A 17,337-nucleotide genomic window follows, 5' to 3' on the forward strand; every position below is an offset into this window, starting at 1 on the left:
CATTCACATCTGCCTGAAAAACTGACAGGCTTATCAGACTACCGTTATGATACGACCCTTATTGGAAAACAGGCTGAAATGAAAAGCAGACATAAGCTTCAACGCCCCATCCCATACTCTATCCAAAACATAAAACATGGTTTTGGCCGACGTTAGGCTTGAAATCTTTTGGTGAGCAAGTATTGATCTTGCAGCTTCTGTGGGACTAAAAGGTATAATCATGTTCTTACAGTGCTGTTGTGCAAAAAGTCTTGTGGCTAGGCCGGATACTTCAAAAGCTGAACTGGTTTTCAGCATTTAGTTCCTTTCCGGTTTATGGGTACTTAGATGATGTGTGATTTCTAATAAGTTTATAAGATACACATTTTTTTCTGTCAGAATAATAATTTAAAATAAGTGTACCCACAATACTTTGGCATTTCTGCTCTATTCTGGTTTAGGCCTATAAATAAAAGTTCCCGAACTGACACATGTATCCTAGTGCTCTTCACATTATGCAGGCACCACATATTCAAGTTACAGTCAGGTCAACCATGCTATGCAGAGTCATTTCTCCTCCCTGTACTCTGGGTGGTTGATTGCATTAACAAAGGCTGAGGAATGTTAGTGTGTGGTCTAAGAGATGTAGTAGTATGGTGACAGGAGTACAGAACAGAGACATAATACAAAGAACACAGGAACTTTCAGTGCAATTTTTTATAGTAACGGATAACAGATTATGACTGGATGATGTGCGTTCACTGAATTGTTTTATTGTTTCCAAATAATCGAATCTGAGCATTCCGTCTTATGCGATTTCTCTTCAAACAAGACATGTGTGCCCTGATCTTTATTCCCAACTACTACCATTAGAGGACTCTAAGTAAATATAGTCATCCATGTTTCAAGCCGTTTATATTAGGTTGATAGAAGTGTATGACACAAACGAAGGAGGTGAGTTGCAAGAAAGGCCTGTCAGCAAAGTATTTTGTTTGAGGAAAGCGCAGACTATGCAGCCTATGGGAGCCAGTAGTAGCGATCTGGACCTCTGGGTCTAGGTCAGCAGCACTTTGCAAAAATCAACTTGCAGGTCACATGTGGACTTTGACATGTGACAGATAATTGACACAAATTCTAGAATAAGAAAAAGGAGTGCCTTTATTCAGTTTCTCCTTTTGAATGTTAACATACTCAGGATTTACAATTAGGTACAATAGGCTAAAAGCCGGTTCACACTGGGGCGACTTGGGATCCGACTTGAAGTCGCCTCAAGTAGTCCCAAGTCACGCTGTAGAGAAAAACAATGGAAGTGAATGGGAGCGGTGTTAATACACACGACTTGAGTCGCTCCGACTTCAAAAGAAGTTCCTGTACTACTTCAATCCGACTTGTAGGCGATTTGTACCCATTGATTTCAATGGAAGTCGCCTCCAAGTCTGATTCAAGTCTGATCACTGTCTTAACTGAAGCAACTTTCCAGGAAGATAACATACATTTCTCAGGCAAACCTCTCCCTCCCCCTCCCTACCTCTCCCTCCCCTAGAGCTGATTGTTGTTTGATTGGCCACTGGAAAGTCTCCTGTCCTGGGACGACTTCAAGTCATGTTGAAAAATCGCCCCAGATCGCCCTGTGGTTCATGCTCAAGTCGTGTCCGAGTCGCCTCTGAAAGTCGCGCTGGAAGTCGTGTTGCCCTAGTGTGAACCGACTCTTAGTAGGTTTTATTTAGATAGTTATGAGCTAAACACATACGATTGTTTTAACAACATTGCAAAAATGTTTAAGGTGTAAACAGTGGTGTTGCTATGGGGGGAGGGGGCAGCCCGCACCGGGTGATACCGGCCAGAGGGGTGACACCTGGGCTGCCACTAAACACTTACTGCTTGCAGTGGAGCGGTGCGAGTAGGGCATCCACCCGCATGGGGGAGGCTCCCTGTAACACTCCTCAGTCAGGTTAAGCTGTCACCCGGGGATCTCCAATATCAGTCACGTGGCAGCCGGAGTCGGTGGGCAGAGCTGGGGTGTGGCCACCTCCTCCACTCCTCCCACAGACCCCTTCATTCTGGATGATCCCACAGCTGAAGGTGATAGAGGTGAGGACACAGCAGCCCCGCCTGGGTCTTCACCTGCAGGCATGAGGCATGCTTTAAGTTACTGCACACTGTCACTACATAGAGTCCTAACCTGCCCTATAACCCCCGCCAACCTTCCCTATACCACCCTAGCCTGCCTTATACAAGCCCAGTCTTCCCCATACCACCCTAACTGGCCCTATACCACCCCATCCTGCCACTATACCACTCTATACTACCCTAACCTGCCCTATACCACCCCAACCTGCCACTACACCATCCTATACTATCATTTACAGGGGCCGGTTTGGGGTTCGTCCCATGACCATGTGCTGCCTGCAGGGTACTGGGCAGCCTAGACAGGAGGGGGGTGACACCATGTTTTACCGCACCAGGTGACACCAACCCTAGTGATGCCAGTGGGTGCATAAGCGTATAAATAAGGAAAATCCTTCTTCATTGGTAAGTGTTGTAATATACTTATTTGTAAACATGCTCATAGATGCATAAACACGCGTATGCTCGTAATTTACTGCACTCAAATGTAAAATGTTCTATTTTTGTTATGGCTTTGTATATGCTCATAGATGCATAAACACATGTATGTGCGTAAATTACTGCACTCAAATGTAACATTTTCAATTTTTTTATAGCTCTGTATTACTGATCTTTACTCAGCGGTGTGCATTGTTCCATAGATAACAATACATCTCATTTCAGATCAGTAAAAAATGTGGCATTTTTTTCTCCTGTGTGCAAGAGGCCTAAGGGCTAGAAGAAGGGAAACAGCAGCACACTGATCTTCTCAGTGAAAGGCTGGGGAGGGGGTCAGCAGAAGTTTGATCATTGGAGGTGAGTCCACTTATGATTTTATGCTTGTACTTTTGAAATTTACACACCACCCACAATTTGAACATAATTATTTGAGGACTCCGAAATCAGAGAATTGCCTAGTGATCTTTATTTTGCAGTATAATAAATATTCAATTAAGTGTGGAAAATTTGATCTTATATATAATGTAATTTGGGAATATTTTAAGTGCACATCCGGCTCTCATTTCTCTCTTTATCAGATTTTTAGGATCCTATGGGCCAGATTCACGTAGAACTGCGGCAGCGTAACGTATCGTAGATATGTTACACCGCCGCAAGTTTTCATCGCAAGTGCCTGATTCACAAAGCACTTGCAATGAAAACATACGCCGGCGTAAGCCCGCGTAATTCAAAGGGGCGTGTGCCATTTAAATTAGGCGCGCTCCCACGCTGGACCTACTGCGCATGCTCCCTTTTAAAATTTCCCGCCGTGCTTTGCGCGAAGTGACGTCATTTTTTCGAACGGCGATGTGCGTAGCGTAATTCCCTATTCCCGGACGGCTTACGCAAACAACGTGAATTTTTACATTTCGACGCGGGAACGACGGCCATACTTTATACAGCACATACATGTGCTGTGTAAAGTTAAGGCACCAAAAACGACGACTAACTTTGCGACGGGAAACTAGACTAGCAGCGACGTAGCGAACGCGAAAAACCGTCGTGGATCGCAGTAACTCCTAATTTGCATACCCAACGCTGGTTTACGACGTGAACTCCCCCCAGCGGCGGCCGCGGTATTGCATCTTAAGATCCGACAGTGTAAAACAATTACACCTGTCGGATCTTAGGGCTATCTATGCGTAACTGATTCTATGAATCAGTCGCATAGATACTCTGAGAGATACGACGGAGTATCTGAGATACTCCGTCGTATCTCTTTTGTGAATCTGGGCCAAAATACCTTAGTTAATGCCGGTACACACAATCCGATTATCGGACGAATGATCGCCCGTTTTTTTTTTGTATGCTAATCTCACGTCGAATCTGATGAGTTTACTAAAGTCATGAAAATTCTTTACGGCTTTTGTATTGCATTTTCGAATGGCAGCTGTAATGTTTAAACGAAAATAGTACGATCTGGTATCGTACGAAAAAAAATTCCGTGCATGTCCGATAGAATAAAATCAGATGAACTGTCCTGATCGGCTCTCGGAAGCTCTGTACTAACGATCAGATTATCGTACGATCGTATGGAAAGCGGTATTTTTCGGATGATATTCGGTTCGTGCGTACGAGGCTTTACACACTAAAGCCATTTTACTGTGTATAAGGCAAAGTTCCAAACAGATAGTGTCCCAGTGGTAAATGAATGTAGGACCCCAGCGCAACAAGACATTATTAACCACTAAACCACAATACTGCCAAAGGCAATCAGCAATATCTTAGAGCTCTGTCTTTATAAACAGAGGCTTTATTGTTTCAAGAGACAATCGTGGCTTCAAAACAGTAAATCACTGTGGTTACACCACTAATTACTACATAAATCTTGGGCTTAAGCTAGATGAAACTGTTATGTCTCTGATCTAGAGATGTGCTGGCAGAGCCAATCCACTGGAAAGTAGAAATACAAAGAAAGAACAAAGAGATATTGCTGGTATAGACCAGAGGTCATTGGTGGACCCTGGCACATTGGGCACTAGCCCCAAGTTTTCAGTCGAGTGTACCCAGGATTACGCCATTACTTTCCAAGTTGGGCAAGACTGCTAGGCATGAATAAAAGCAGTGCCACCAAATGTGCATTGTCGCTGTATTGGCGGCAGGCTGGCAGCACTAGTCCATTTAGTTTTAAATGAGGGCAGGAGAGCGGTGATGCGGTGCACACGGGTGGTAAGCAATTTTTTGGTTGGTGTTGGCACTTCAATCATCAGGGCACCACGGATGATATTGTGTCAGGGTGATTGAAGCACATTATTACATTGTAATATAAAATGAAGTGGTTCAACATAAGGCTTGTCACCTGCCACTATTTGCGGATTGTCACGCCAGCCAGTGCCACCAAATGTGCTTTGACGCTGCATTGGTGGCAGGCTGGCAGCACTGGTTCATTTAGTTCTGGGTGAGGGCAGGAGAGCGGTCATGCGGGGCGGCGGGCAGTGAGAGATGATGTCATCTCGCTGCTCCCTGCTGCACCTCCAAAATTGAAGAGGCCTGCGCTGTGAGGGCGGAAGATTCAGGGCTGTAGCCTCAATAGCAACCCCCTAGCGACACCACTGGCAGAGTGGTTCAGAGATGGTTGTTTTTCTGGAAGGCTCTCCTCCCTTCATAGAAAAATGCTGGCGCTCTATCAGAGTGACCATCGGTTCCTGGTCAACTCCCTGACTAAGACCCTTCTCCCCTGATTGCTCAGTTTGGCCGGGTGGCTTGCTCTAGGAAGAGTGGGGTTCCATCCAAACTTCTTCCATTTATAGATGATGGAGGTCACTTTGCTCATTGGGACTTTCAATGCTGCAGAAAGGTTTCTGTACCCTTCCCCAGATGTATGCCTCCATACAATCCTGTCTTGAAGGTCTACAGACAATTCTGTGGACTTCAGTCCTTATTTTGTGCTCTAACATGCACTGATAACCGTGGGACCTTTATATAGACTGGTGTGTGCCTTTTCAAATCATGTCCAATCAACTGAATTTACCACAGGTAGACTCCAATCAAGTTGTAGAAACATCTCAAGGATTATCAGTGGAAACAGGATGCACCCGAGTTACATTTTGAGTGTCATGGCAAAGGATGTGAATACTTATGTGCATGTGATTTTTTTTTTATATAAATATATATAAATTTAAAAGGACTTTAAACAGACATCTTTCACGTTGTCATTATGGGGTATTGTTTGTAGAATTTTGAGAATTTTTTTTTATTCCATTTTGGAATAAGGCTGTAAAAAGTGGTGTGTGTATATACTTTCTGGATGCACTGTATAAGAATGATAAAAACCAGACTCAAGCTCAACCTCAATGTATCAAAATCTATAATGTATCCCTAAATAAGTGAAAGACCCAGCAAACCGCTTGGTATATGTAAAGATTAGAATAGGGTACTAATATTTTATTAAAAAAAATAGAATATACAAAAACCTATTCTCCAATTAATAAAATCATAATTGGCCAATTATTAACCACTTCCATACAGGGCACTTATACACCTTCCTGCCCAGACCAATTTTTAGCTTTCAGCGCTGTTGCACTTTGAATGACGATTGCGTGGTCATGCTACACTGTACCCAAACTAAATTTGTATTATTTTTTTCCCACAAATAGAGCTTTCTTTTGGTGGTATTTTATCACCTCTGGGACTTTTATTTTCTGCAAAAAAAAATTAAAAAGACTGATTTTTAAAAAAAAAAAACTTTTTTTTGTTTCCGTTACAAAACTTTGTAAAAAAGTAAGTTTTCTCCTTCACTGATGGGCCCTGATGGGGCTGCACTGACGGGAACTGATAAGGTGGCACTGATGGGCACCGATGAGGTGGCACTACTGAGGTGGAATTGATGGGCACTGATGGGCACTAATATGCAGCACTGATGGGGCACTGATAACTGATAGGCGGCACGGATGGGCACAGATAGGCGGCACGGATGGGCACAGATAAGCGGCACGGATGGGCACCGATAGGTGGCATGGATGGCCATGATTGGGCACTGATAGGTGGCATGGATGTACTGTATTGTACTTATGGATGCCAATCAGTGCCAAACAATGCCTGCCAATCAGTGATGCCCATTGTGGGCACTGATTGGCATCCATTGTGGGCACTGATTGGCATCCCTGGTGCTCTAGGTTAGGCATACATGGTGGTGGGTAGGGTTGCCACCTCATCGCTTTAAAACAGAACACATATGAATTACACAGGTTCTGAGGCTAATTTAATTTAGATAAGGCTCCACTTGAGTTCAATTACCACCTTAATCAGCCACAGAACCTGTGTAATTCATATGTGTTCTGTTTTAAAGGAATGAGGTGGCAACCCTAGTGGTGAGCATCCCTGGTGGTCTAGTGGCATCCCTGGTGGTCTAGTGTGGGCATCCTTGGGGGGGGGGCTATGCTGATAATCGATCAGCACAAACCCCCCTGTCAAAGGAGCAGCCGATCGGCTCTCCTCTACTCGCGTCTGACAGACGCGAGTGAGGAAAAGCCAATAACCGGCTCTTCTTGTTTACATCGTGATCAGCCATGATTGGACACGGCTGATCACGTGGTAAAGAGTCTCCGTCAGAGACTCTTTACCTAGATCGGTCTTGCGGGGTGTCAGACTGACACCCTGCAACAACGATCGCCGCGATGCGCGCCCCCGGGGGCAAGAAGCGGCTCAATATGACCTCCAGTCAGGATATTGAAACCACTTTGCCGCCGTCATTTTGTAATAGGGCGGGCAGCAAGTGGTTAAAAAAATACACCTAAGTGTATCCATTTACTGGTGTTTTTTGCAGCTTTTTACAAGCCTTTTTAAAGAGTTTTAGAAGTGTATTACAAGCGTTTTACAGCTTCAGGCATTTTTGTTTAGCCAATAAAAAGCACTGGGTGAAAATTAGGGGAGGAGATTGAGGGCAAATTAGGGGTGGAGAGCTGCTATTTGAGCAGAAAACGCACATAAAACACTTGAATAAAGTGTTTTCTATTGAAGTCTATCGGGCCAAAAACGCCTGTAATCTGCCATAAAGAAGCTCATGTCATTTTTTGAGCGACATGCATTTTGCTTCCGGTGACAGAACGCTCAGATGTGAACAGGAGTCATTGAAATTAACGGGATTTGGCTTGTTGAGTGTTTTACAGCTACAAGCAGAAAATCGCTTAGATGTGAACGGAGCCTTAGGCATCATCTCCATTAATAAGGAAGCAACATATTTGCATAGATGAAATACTAACAGATTTGGCTGCAATTTCTAGTGAACATTGTGAGAAGCTCACAAAGTGCATTAAAACCAGAGTAAACAAATTCAGTTCAGGAGAGGATCTTGTAAAACTGCAAGACTGAGGAAAAGGCTGGAGTTCAACTTTAAATAAACCTTTGGTAGAATTTTCCATCATAAGAACAAGCACTGCAGCAAAAGTCTAGAGACTGAAGCAAGGTACAGTAAAACCTTGGATTGTGAGCATAATTTGTTTCGGAAAGATACTCGTAATCCAAGGCACTTGTATATCATAGCATGTGAACAGCCTCCTCTGGCTGGTGCTTAGCCTTTAGGTGGACGGCCAGGGGGCGGTAAAACTGTGACTCAGCCACCTGCTTTTTTACCGCTGCCCATGCAAAAGAGGACTTGATGTGCCCAAGTAAGTGTCAGATCTCCTAGATTGTAAGTGGGCAGGGCCCCCTGATCCCTCCTGTATTGAATTGTATTGTAACGGTACTGTCTCCCCTCATGTTTCAAAGCGCTAGGCAAACTGTTGACGCTATATGAATCCTGTATAATAATAATTATTTACAATCAAACCCTTTTTTTGAATAAAGTGGAAAAAGGTTAGAACCTATGCGAAGCAAAGATCGTGATGTCACTACCCCGCTTCTCCACCTCACCCAATCAGAGAATACCTTGAATTCATTAACTACTTAAGAACCGGCAGCCGCAGTGCCGCACTGTACTGTGGCAATGTGGCTCGATCTAGCGAATCACCGTCACTGTACGTCGGCTCGTACATGGCGATTTGTGGGCACACACGTGCGCCCACTGGCCAGCAGGGGGAGCCAATCTGCGAGTGTCGGCCACCCGCGATCATTCCCTGCAGTGACAGAACGGGGATCTGTGTAAAGATCTCCGTTCTGGCAGAGGAGATCACACAGATCCTGTATTTCTGCTATGCAGGAAGACGGATCTGTGTGTTTCCCCAATCACACAGTCCCTTATACAGGGAGTGCAGAATTATTAGGCAAGTTGTATTTTTGAGGATTAATTTTATTATTGAACAACAACCATGTTCTCAACGAACCCAAAAAACTCATTAATATCAAAGCTGAATTTGTTTGGAAGTAGTTTTTAGTTTGTTTTTAGTTTTAGCTATTTTAGGGGGATATCTGTGTGTGCAGGTGACTATTACTGTGCATAATTATTAGGCAACTTAACAAAAAAAAATATATATACCCATTTCAATTATTTATTTTTACCAGTGAAACCAATATAACATCTCAACATTCACAAATATACATTTCTGACATTCAAAAACAAAACAAAAACAAATCAGTGACCAATATAGCCACCTTTCTTTGCAAGGACACTCAAAAGCCTGACATCCATGGATTCTGTCAGTGTTTTGATCTGTTCACCATCAACATTGCGTGCAGCAGCAACCACAGCCTCCCAGACACTGTTCAGAGAGGTGTACTGTTTTCCCTCCTTGTAAATCTCACATTTGATGATGGACCACAGGTTCTCAATGGGGTTCAGATCAGGTGAACAAGGAGGCCATGTCATTAGTTTTTCTTCTTTTATACCCTTTCTTGCCAGCCACGCTGTGGAGTACTTGGACGCGTGTGCTGGAGCATTGTCCTGCATGAAAATCATGTTTTTCTTGAAGGATGCAGACTTCTTCCTGTACCACTGCTTGAAGAAGGTGTCTTCCAGAAACTGGCAGTAGGACTGGAAGTTGAGCTTGACTCCATCCTCAACCCGAAAAGGCCCCACAAGCTCATCTTTGATGATACCAGCCCAAACCAGTACTCCACCTCCACCTTGCTGGCGTCTGAGTTGGACTGGAGCTCTCTGCCCTTTACCAATCCAGCCACGGGCCCATCCATCTGGCCCATCAAGACTCACTCTCATTTCATCAGTCCATAAAACCTTAGAAAAATCAGTCTTGAGATATTTCTTGGCCCAGTCTTGACGTTTCAGCTTGTGTGTCTTGTTCAGTGGTGGTCGTCTTTCAGCCTTTCTTACCTTGGCCATGTCTCTGAGTATTGCACACCTTGTGCTTTTGGGCACTCCAGTGATGTTGCAGCTCTGAAATATGGCCAAACTGGTGGCAAGTGGCATCTTGGCAGCTGCACGCTTGACTTTTCTCAGTTCATGGGCAGTTATTTTGCGCCTTGGTTTTTCCACACGCTTCTTGCGACCCTGTTGACTATTTTGAATGAAACGCTTGATTGTTCGATGATCACGCATCAGAAGCTTTGCAATTTTAAGAGTGCTGCATCCCTCTGCAAGATATCTCACTATTTTTGACTTTTCTGAGCCTGTCAAGTCCTTCTTTTGACCCATTTTGCCAAAGGAAAGGAAGTTGACTAATAATTATGCACACCTGATATAGGGTGTTGATGTCATTAGACCACACCCCTTCTCATTACAGAGATGTACATCACCTAATATGCTTAATTGGTAGTAGGCTTTCGAGCCTATACAGCTTGGAGTGAGACAACATGCATAAAGAGGATGATGTGGTCAAAATACTCATTTGCCTAATAATTCTGCACTCCCTGTACAGTTAGAACACACAGTGAGGGAACACATTTAACCCCTTCCCTGCCATTTAGCCCCTGATGTTAACCCCTTCCCTGCCAGTGTCATTAGTACAGTAACAGTGCATATTTGTAGCACTGATTACTGTAATAATATCATTGGTTCCCAAAAAAGTGTAAAAAAAATGTCAGTTAGGTGTCCGATCTGTCCGTCGCAATACGGCAGTCAATGTGGCAATGTGCAAAAAAATTTAAAATAAATCGATGATCACTGCCATTGCTGGTAAAAAAAAATAATAAGAAGAAGAATGCCACAAATCTATCCCCTATTTTGTAGACGCTATAACTTTTGCTCAAAACCAATCAATATACACTTATTGCGATTTTTTTACCTAAAATATGTAGAAGAATACATATTGGTCTAAACTGATGAAAACATTATTTATTTATTTTTTTGGATATATATTATATCAAAAAGTAACAAATTATTTTGTTCTTTAAAATTGTTGCTTTTTTGTTTATAGCGCAAAAAATAAAAACCGCTCTGCTGCCGACATCGCGGGTACCCTGGACAGGTAAGTGTCCATTTATTTAAAGTCAGCAGCTGCAGTATTTGTAGCTGCTGGCTTTTTTTTTTTTTCAGGTGGACCCCCGCTTTAAGTGGTTAATAAAAAAAATACGTGGCGTTCTCTGATTGGCAGCAAAACTGAGTGCATAGGATCTGGATGATCACTGCTATCATTGTAGTCCAGGGGTCTCCAAAGATTCTAAACAAAGGGCCGGTTTATTGTCCTTCAGACTCTTGGAGGGCCGGACTTTGGCCAGCGGGAGTGGAAATTTTCCTGGCATCATTGTTAGTAAACATCTAGTATTAGGGGGAGGAATAGTGCCCCATTGCTGGTATCATATGGAGGAATAGTGCTCTATTAGTTGTGTCAGTGGGAGAAATGGTGCTCCATTGTCGGTGTCAGATTGCAGAAGAGTGTCTCGTATTAGTGGGAGGGATAGTGCCCCAAGGGCCGGATAAAGGCAAGCAAAGGGTCGCATCCGGCCCTCGGGCCGCAGTTTGGAGACCACTGTTGTAGTCGCACCGGCTAATACAGTGATTTGCAGCTTCCACAGCAAGCACTCCAAGCTGGACCAATGTACTGTAACTGCAATAAAAATCATACCTAGAGTTTTCTTTGACACTTTTTTTTATCAGTCAAAGATCAATTACAACTGATTTTTTACATCGTAAAATTGTGTGCTGTTTATAGTTATCTTTCAGCAAGCAATGTATCCCATGGGACTTGCAAAAATGCAAAGTCTGCGAGGAAAGTCTGTGCTTCATTGAATCTGTCATCTACTGCCAGCTATCTGCTGCACAATAGAGGATAATACTACTAAATCCATTCCATCCTGCGTGCTCTGGAGTTAATTAGGTATTTATTGCATCTATAGGCTAAGGAAGTGTTTAAGCATTACAGATTGCGAAACAGTTAACATGTACAAAAGCAGGGACTCAGTGATGTAATGTAATAACAATGGTAAAACCTCATCTAGAAAATGATGTTTAAATCTGGAAGCCATATCCCTAAAATCATTTACATAATTGAAGTAGAAGATTATAAATATTCATTGGTGCTTGGACACCATTGAAAAAAATAAAATAAACTTCACTTACACCCAAAGTTCTGCACTCCACTACTATCAAAATGCCTGTATGTTCAGGATGAGGAATGTTCTAACCACATTAACATAACAGAACTTTACAAATAACACTGAAAGGTACAGTAAGGTGGCAGTGGCGTAAATAGAACCTTCAGGTCCCTGACCCCTGGGGCCCTTCACTCCACGGCCGGTGGTGGAACGCCAGGGCCCAGTCGAAAGTGCCTCCTTTGTGACCCTGGTAGTTCCGCCACTGGTATCAGTAGTTATTTATTTTCGCCATTTTTTTTTTTACCATGTTTTTATTATTTTAAAAAACATTTTTAGAAGCCCCATTGGGGGTCTTTGGTGAGACATCAAGGGTCTAAACAGATTTTTTACCTTTAAGACAGAAAAGGGAGATTAAGGACACAGCCCTCAACTTCTTCTCTGCAGCCTCAGCTGCTGTCAGGGAAATGGCTGAAGAAGGACTGGCAATTCCGCCCAAGACAATCATGGCCGCCATGGTGACTAAGGTGGACGATACTTCCTCCATGTAACCTGAACAGATCACATGACTAGCTTCCTGGTCTATTTAAGCCTGCTGCTTGAGCTGCTCATTGCTGGATTATCTCTTCAGTCTCCCGTGTACCTTGTTTCCTGATCCGTGCTTATCCGTTGTGACCTGGCTTGCCTTGACCTTGCTTCCTGATCTCCTGTGTTTGACCCTCAGCCTGCTTCTGGACTCTTCTCCTGCTTCCTGACCACCTGGCTTGACCCTCGGCTTGTACCTTGACCCTGCTCGTGTATGACCTTGGCTCGCCCATGTATATGCTCTGGACTGACCTACCTGTGTTTGACCCCCGGCCTGGCTTCTGGTATCTCCGTTCATTTAAATACAACAAGCTCAGTTCTGCCTGCCTCAGCCATCCCTCAGTGGCTGAGCCCATCCGACTGCAAGCAAGTACCTGTCCAACCGTGCATCTGTGGGCACCGCGCTTCCTGTTTCCAACTCCAAGGTCACGCTGCACTCAGCCGCAAGGGGGGCCCTCTTAGCATCTCGATCTCCATACTCGTTTCTGACAGATGCACTAAATGAATGAACAGGAATAGCTCTGTTGTTTACTATGTGTCAGTTATAAATAGATTGGTACGGATCACTGACTCTCCATTCAGAAAGGGAAGGGGCCGGTAATTGACACATTTACTGGCCCCTTCCCCATTCTCCATCCTATCAGATGACAGGGATGAGAGGGGAGGGCCAGGACAGAGCAAAAAGGCCAGAAAAGAGCACAGGGGGACTGGAGAGCACATGGGGGCAGCAGAAAGAAGCTGAATAGGAGGAGCAGTGGGAGCAGCTGCCCGCTTCTCCACCTTTTCCTCCCGCTGGAAAACCAAACGGCTGCGGGAGGAAAATGGAGAGATCGGTTCCTCTATATGCAGCTGTCCTGCTGCTCCTTCTATCCAGGTGTACAGGGGGGGGGCATGGGGCCGGGTCACAATTCCGATCTCTTGCCCCTAGTATGGTGAACCATTTAACTAGAAATGGATTTGTAATTCTGTTTGTCCACAGGAATTTTTGTTGATTCCTCTGAATCAGTTGCAGTATGACCAGCTTGGCCCTCTAATATACTGAGTACAACGTTAGTCTTGTTTTAATATAGAATTATTGAAAAGACAATTCTTCTATACAATATGTCAACTATATTGGAATATTCTATCCATTATAATAAATTGTAATTGCAGGCAATATGTCAAACAGATTCCAGGAGGTAAAAACCCAGAGCAGAAATGAAAGATTGTCTAGCAGCTGGAAAGGTCAGGTTATATAGGAACTGAAATTATAGCTCAGAATGAAAATTCCCATACAGGGGAGAAGAGGCATTTCCACACTTTCTCTGGATGCACTATATGATATTTGATATTTAGTCCCCAAACAACTGCTGAGTACAACACACAGTTTCTTAATTCTAGTGTCGCTCAGATCTTAGAAGTAAGGATAAAAAATACACATATGGCAAAGACATTCATCACGCACATGGACACAGAAAAGCTCTAAGAGATTCTAACCCTTTTCTTACTCTATCCAAAACTAGACAAGAATGTCTTTTTAGGACCCATTCACACTAGTAACTGTATGTGAACTGCACAGGAACGCTGAATGGGCTGAAATTGCACTGCAGCACACCAAAAGAAGTGCATGCACTACTTTCTGAAACAGACCGCAAACGCATTGCATGGTACTTTTGTACCATGTAATCAGTTGCGAGACGCTTCAGGAAAATGACCTGCGTTTGAGGTGTTGTTTACTTTGCACTGAAACCCCCCCCCCCCCCCCCCCCCCCGGCAGATCACAAGGGCAGTGCAATTGGAATGTGGTGCATCCTGAATTGCTACATTGTTTGAGACATCTTTTATGCAATATTGAAACTACATTGAGGGATTTATCCCTACCATTAGAGACCCCAGGCTGGGACATTAACCATATGCGCATATTGATCTCCTATAATTAGAGATCACATCCATCTGGTAAGCGGCAGTGTTATTGTTTGGTGGAGGCACTATCCTGTCAGCACTTTTTCCTGGAATATTCCTGGAATATTGAGTGTATATGGACACTCTGCTTAATTGTTTTTTAATATATTCACATTTTTGTTTGTCTTTGACGCCATTGTTAATGGTATTTTCAATGACTTTTTTCTGGTTTGTTCACACGGACTGATATTTATCCACTTGTCATTTTTAGGTTTTCACTTAATTATAGGAATTATCCCCATTTTGTTATCCTATTAAGGCCTCGCCTTTAGGCTACATTGACACCATTGATTTAAACTGGTGAGAATTGGAGCAGCAGAAATCCGATTACTTCTGCGGCATTGAACGACTAGGTGTGCCCACCGGTCCCATTCACTATACTGACAAGTCGCCGGCAGCCACAGCTATTCACGGCTCTATGCACAGCCAGAGATTGCTGCTAGGTGCACCTTGTTGGGGATGGGTGAATGAATGATACCTCCCCACCTCTATTCATAGCGGAAGATTTCTACTGAAAGAAGAAGACTCAACACAAGGGACATTAAATTAATTTAATATTAGGGATATTAAATATTAATATATTAATATATATATTAGGGATATTAAATATTAGGGATATTAAATATTAGGGATATTAAATATTAGGGATATTAAAGGGGTTGTAAAGGTTCTTTTTTTTCACCCTAATGCATTAAGGTGAAAAAAAAACCTGGCAATGATAGCCCCCCCGTTTTACTTACCTGCGCCCGTTCACCTGCTGCGCTCGGCCCCAATGTCCTCTTCTCCACTCAGTCTGGCCGTTGATTGGCTAGACTGAATGGATTGATAATAGCGCAGCCATTGGCTCGCGTTGCTGTCAATCACATCCAATGACACAGCACGCCGGGGGCGGGGCAGAGTGATACAGTCTGCAGTTATAGCCACCGGCTGTATCACGGGAGCGCGCCTGCAAGAACTAACCCCCATGGGAGAGAGCTCCCATGAAGGGGGTTAGTTCATGTGGGGAGGAGCCGAGACAACCGCCGAGGGACCCCAGAAGACCAGGATTGGAGCCACTGTGTGCAAAACAAGCTAGAGGTAAGTATGACATGTTTGTTATTTTTTTTTAAACAGAAGCCTTTAGTGTTCCTTAACTGTGGGTTTCTGCCCATTTTTATGTTTGACCCTTTCTGCTTACTTTTATGTTTTTATTTTTAAGAATCGGAAAATTGTGGAACCGGGTGAGATCGGGTGTCAGCGGAAAATCTCATAGGGACCAATGTATGTCCCTTTTTTACTTGTACACGGATGGATGAAAAAAACGGACATACGGTCCGCCCGTGTGAAAGAGCCCTAAAACTGATAAAACTAGCATGGCAAAGCATATGCCAATGACATGTATATGCTTTGCCATGCCAGTTTTACCCTTGCAGGAATAAATCCTGATAATGTGTAGAATAACCATGAAACAAGGCTTACCTACTTCATTCTAATCTTTGCATCTTAAGATCTTTCCAAACACATGATAAAAACAACTTACCTTCATAACAAGGCCTTAGCGGTCTTCCACTGCCCTGCAGGTTTGGTGGCAGGATGATACAGAACCCGTAAGGAAGTATAATCTCACTTTCATAGTAAATATTCTTCCAGCGATGAGCACATGCCTAAATAAATATAGATAGGGTTATTATAGATGAGGGGATAATCTCTTATACAAACAAATACAGTTCTCTCCATGCTAACAGCAGTAGCTTCCACATCTGAGGGAATGTAGATGAATATAAACCAAGAACAGCTGTCTTGCTAGCTTTAGCTGTTGCCATTTAAGCGCAATGCTAGCTTGTGCATTTCCATTAATTGTTAACATCTGTGAATACTTTTGAAACTTACTTCCAGTATGCTATGAACAATACTGTTCTGAAAGTCATTGACTAATAATATATAGTATACTTGGTCTATACCTTATTTATGCATCCTAAATCTCAAAGCTGGTTATGCATCCGGTCATTTTGTCCTGCACACATCATTATGTTTGAGATTATATGACCATCTGCTTAAAGGAAATAAGTGATTGTTCATTTCTTGTGAGACAGAATCATTTGGAGGAAACCACAGATTGTAGTATGGAGACTGTTACGATTTGCTGAACTTTTATTCACGATTTTACAAAGTTCACAAGCAGGCCATAACATTTTACTGATGTATGACTAAGATCTGAGGTAAAGGTTCTTGGTTAACCAGTAAGATGGTGTCATCCCACATAGTTATAGCCTAATAAATAACGGTATCCCTTCCGTTCTATTATCTTAAAGTGGATGTAAACCCAACATTTTTTTTTTTATGTCACAATATAGAGAATAAGATTTCCTATCATCTGTGCCCAGTCTTGCCACACAGAGTTAATCCAGCTCTTAGCAATCCTCTTTTATTGTTCAGTGAAATAAAACAGACTTAGGCTGCATTCACACCTGAGCGTTTTGTCACCTGAAGCGCGACGCTCAAATACGCTAGAGGGGAAAAAATACATTATACCCTATGGAGATGGTTCACATCTGCACGCCGATACGCTTGACGCCGAACGACTGAAGCTCAAACAAGTTCCGTATCCGGCGGTTTGGGCATATTTGAGCGTTTCCATTTCCCATAGAAAGTAATGGAAACGCTCGATTCAAGCGACTTGCGCGACAACGAGCGTTTGCTACGGGCGTTTCGTCGCTTTATCAATAGAACTTTTCACCCAGGCAGAAGATTAAAAAAATCTACCAACATACCAACAAGTGATGAAAAGATGATCATTTTTCCTAATGGCTAAAATAAAAAACGTCGAAGTACAAAAACGTCGGACGACGCTGTATGCAAACGTGCAAATAAGCATGAATACACGCGACA

The 17,337-nt window shown here is 43.2% G+C and overlaps 1 protein-coding gene across 1 annotated transcript in view; it reads right to left on the reverse strand.

The window, feature by feature from the left end:
* ITGA9 (integrin subunit alpha 9) overlaps positions 1 to 17,337 on the reverse strand; it is a 487,954-nt gene that overhangs the window by 371,466 nt on the left and 99,151 nt on the right. Inside the window, exon 4 of the mRNA XM_040353279.1 lies at positions 15,989 to 16,112. Coding sequence (XP_040209213.1) covers positions 15,989 to 16,112 — 124 coding nt within the window. The remainder of the gene's footprint in view (positions 1 to 15,988; positions 16,113 to 17,337) is intronic.

This window comes from Rana temporaria, chromosome 5 (genome assembly GCF_905171775.1).
Source record: "Rana temporaria chromosome 5, aRanTem1.1, whole genome shotgun sequence".
Lineage (NCBI taxonomy): Eukaryota > Metazoa > Chordata > Amphibia > Anura > Ranidae > Rana > Rana temporaria.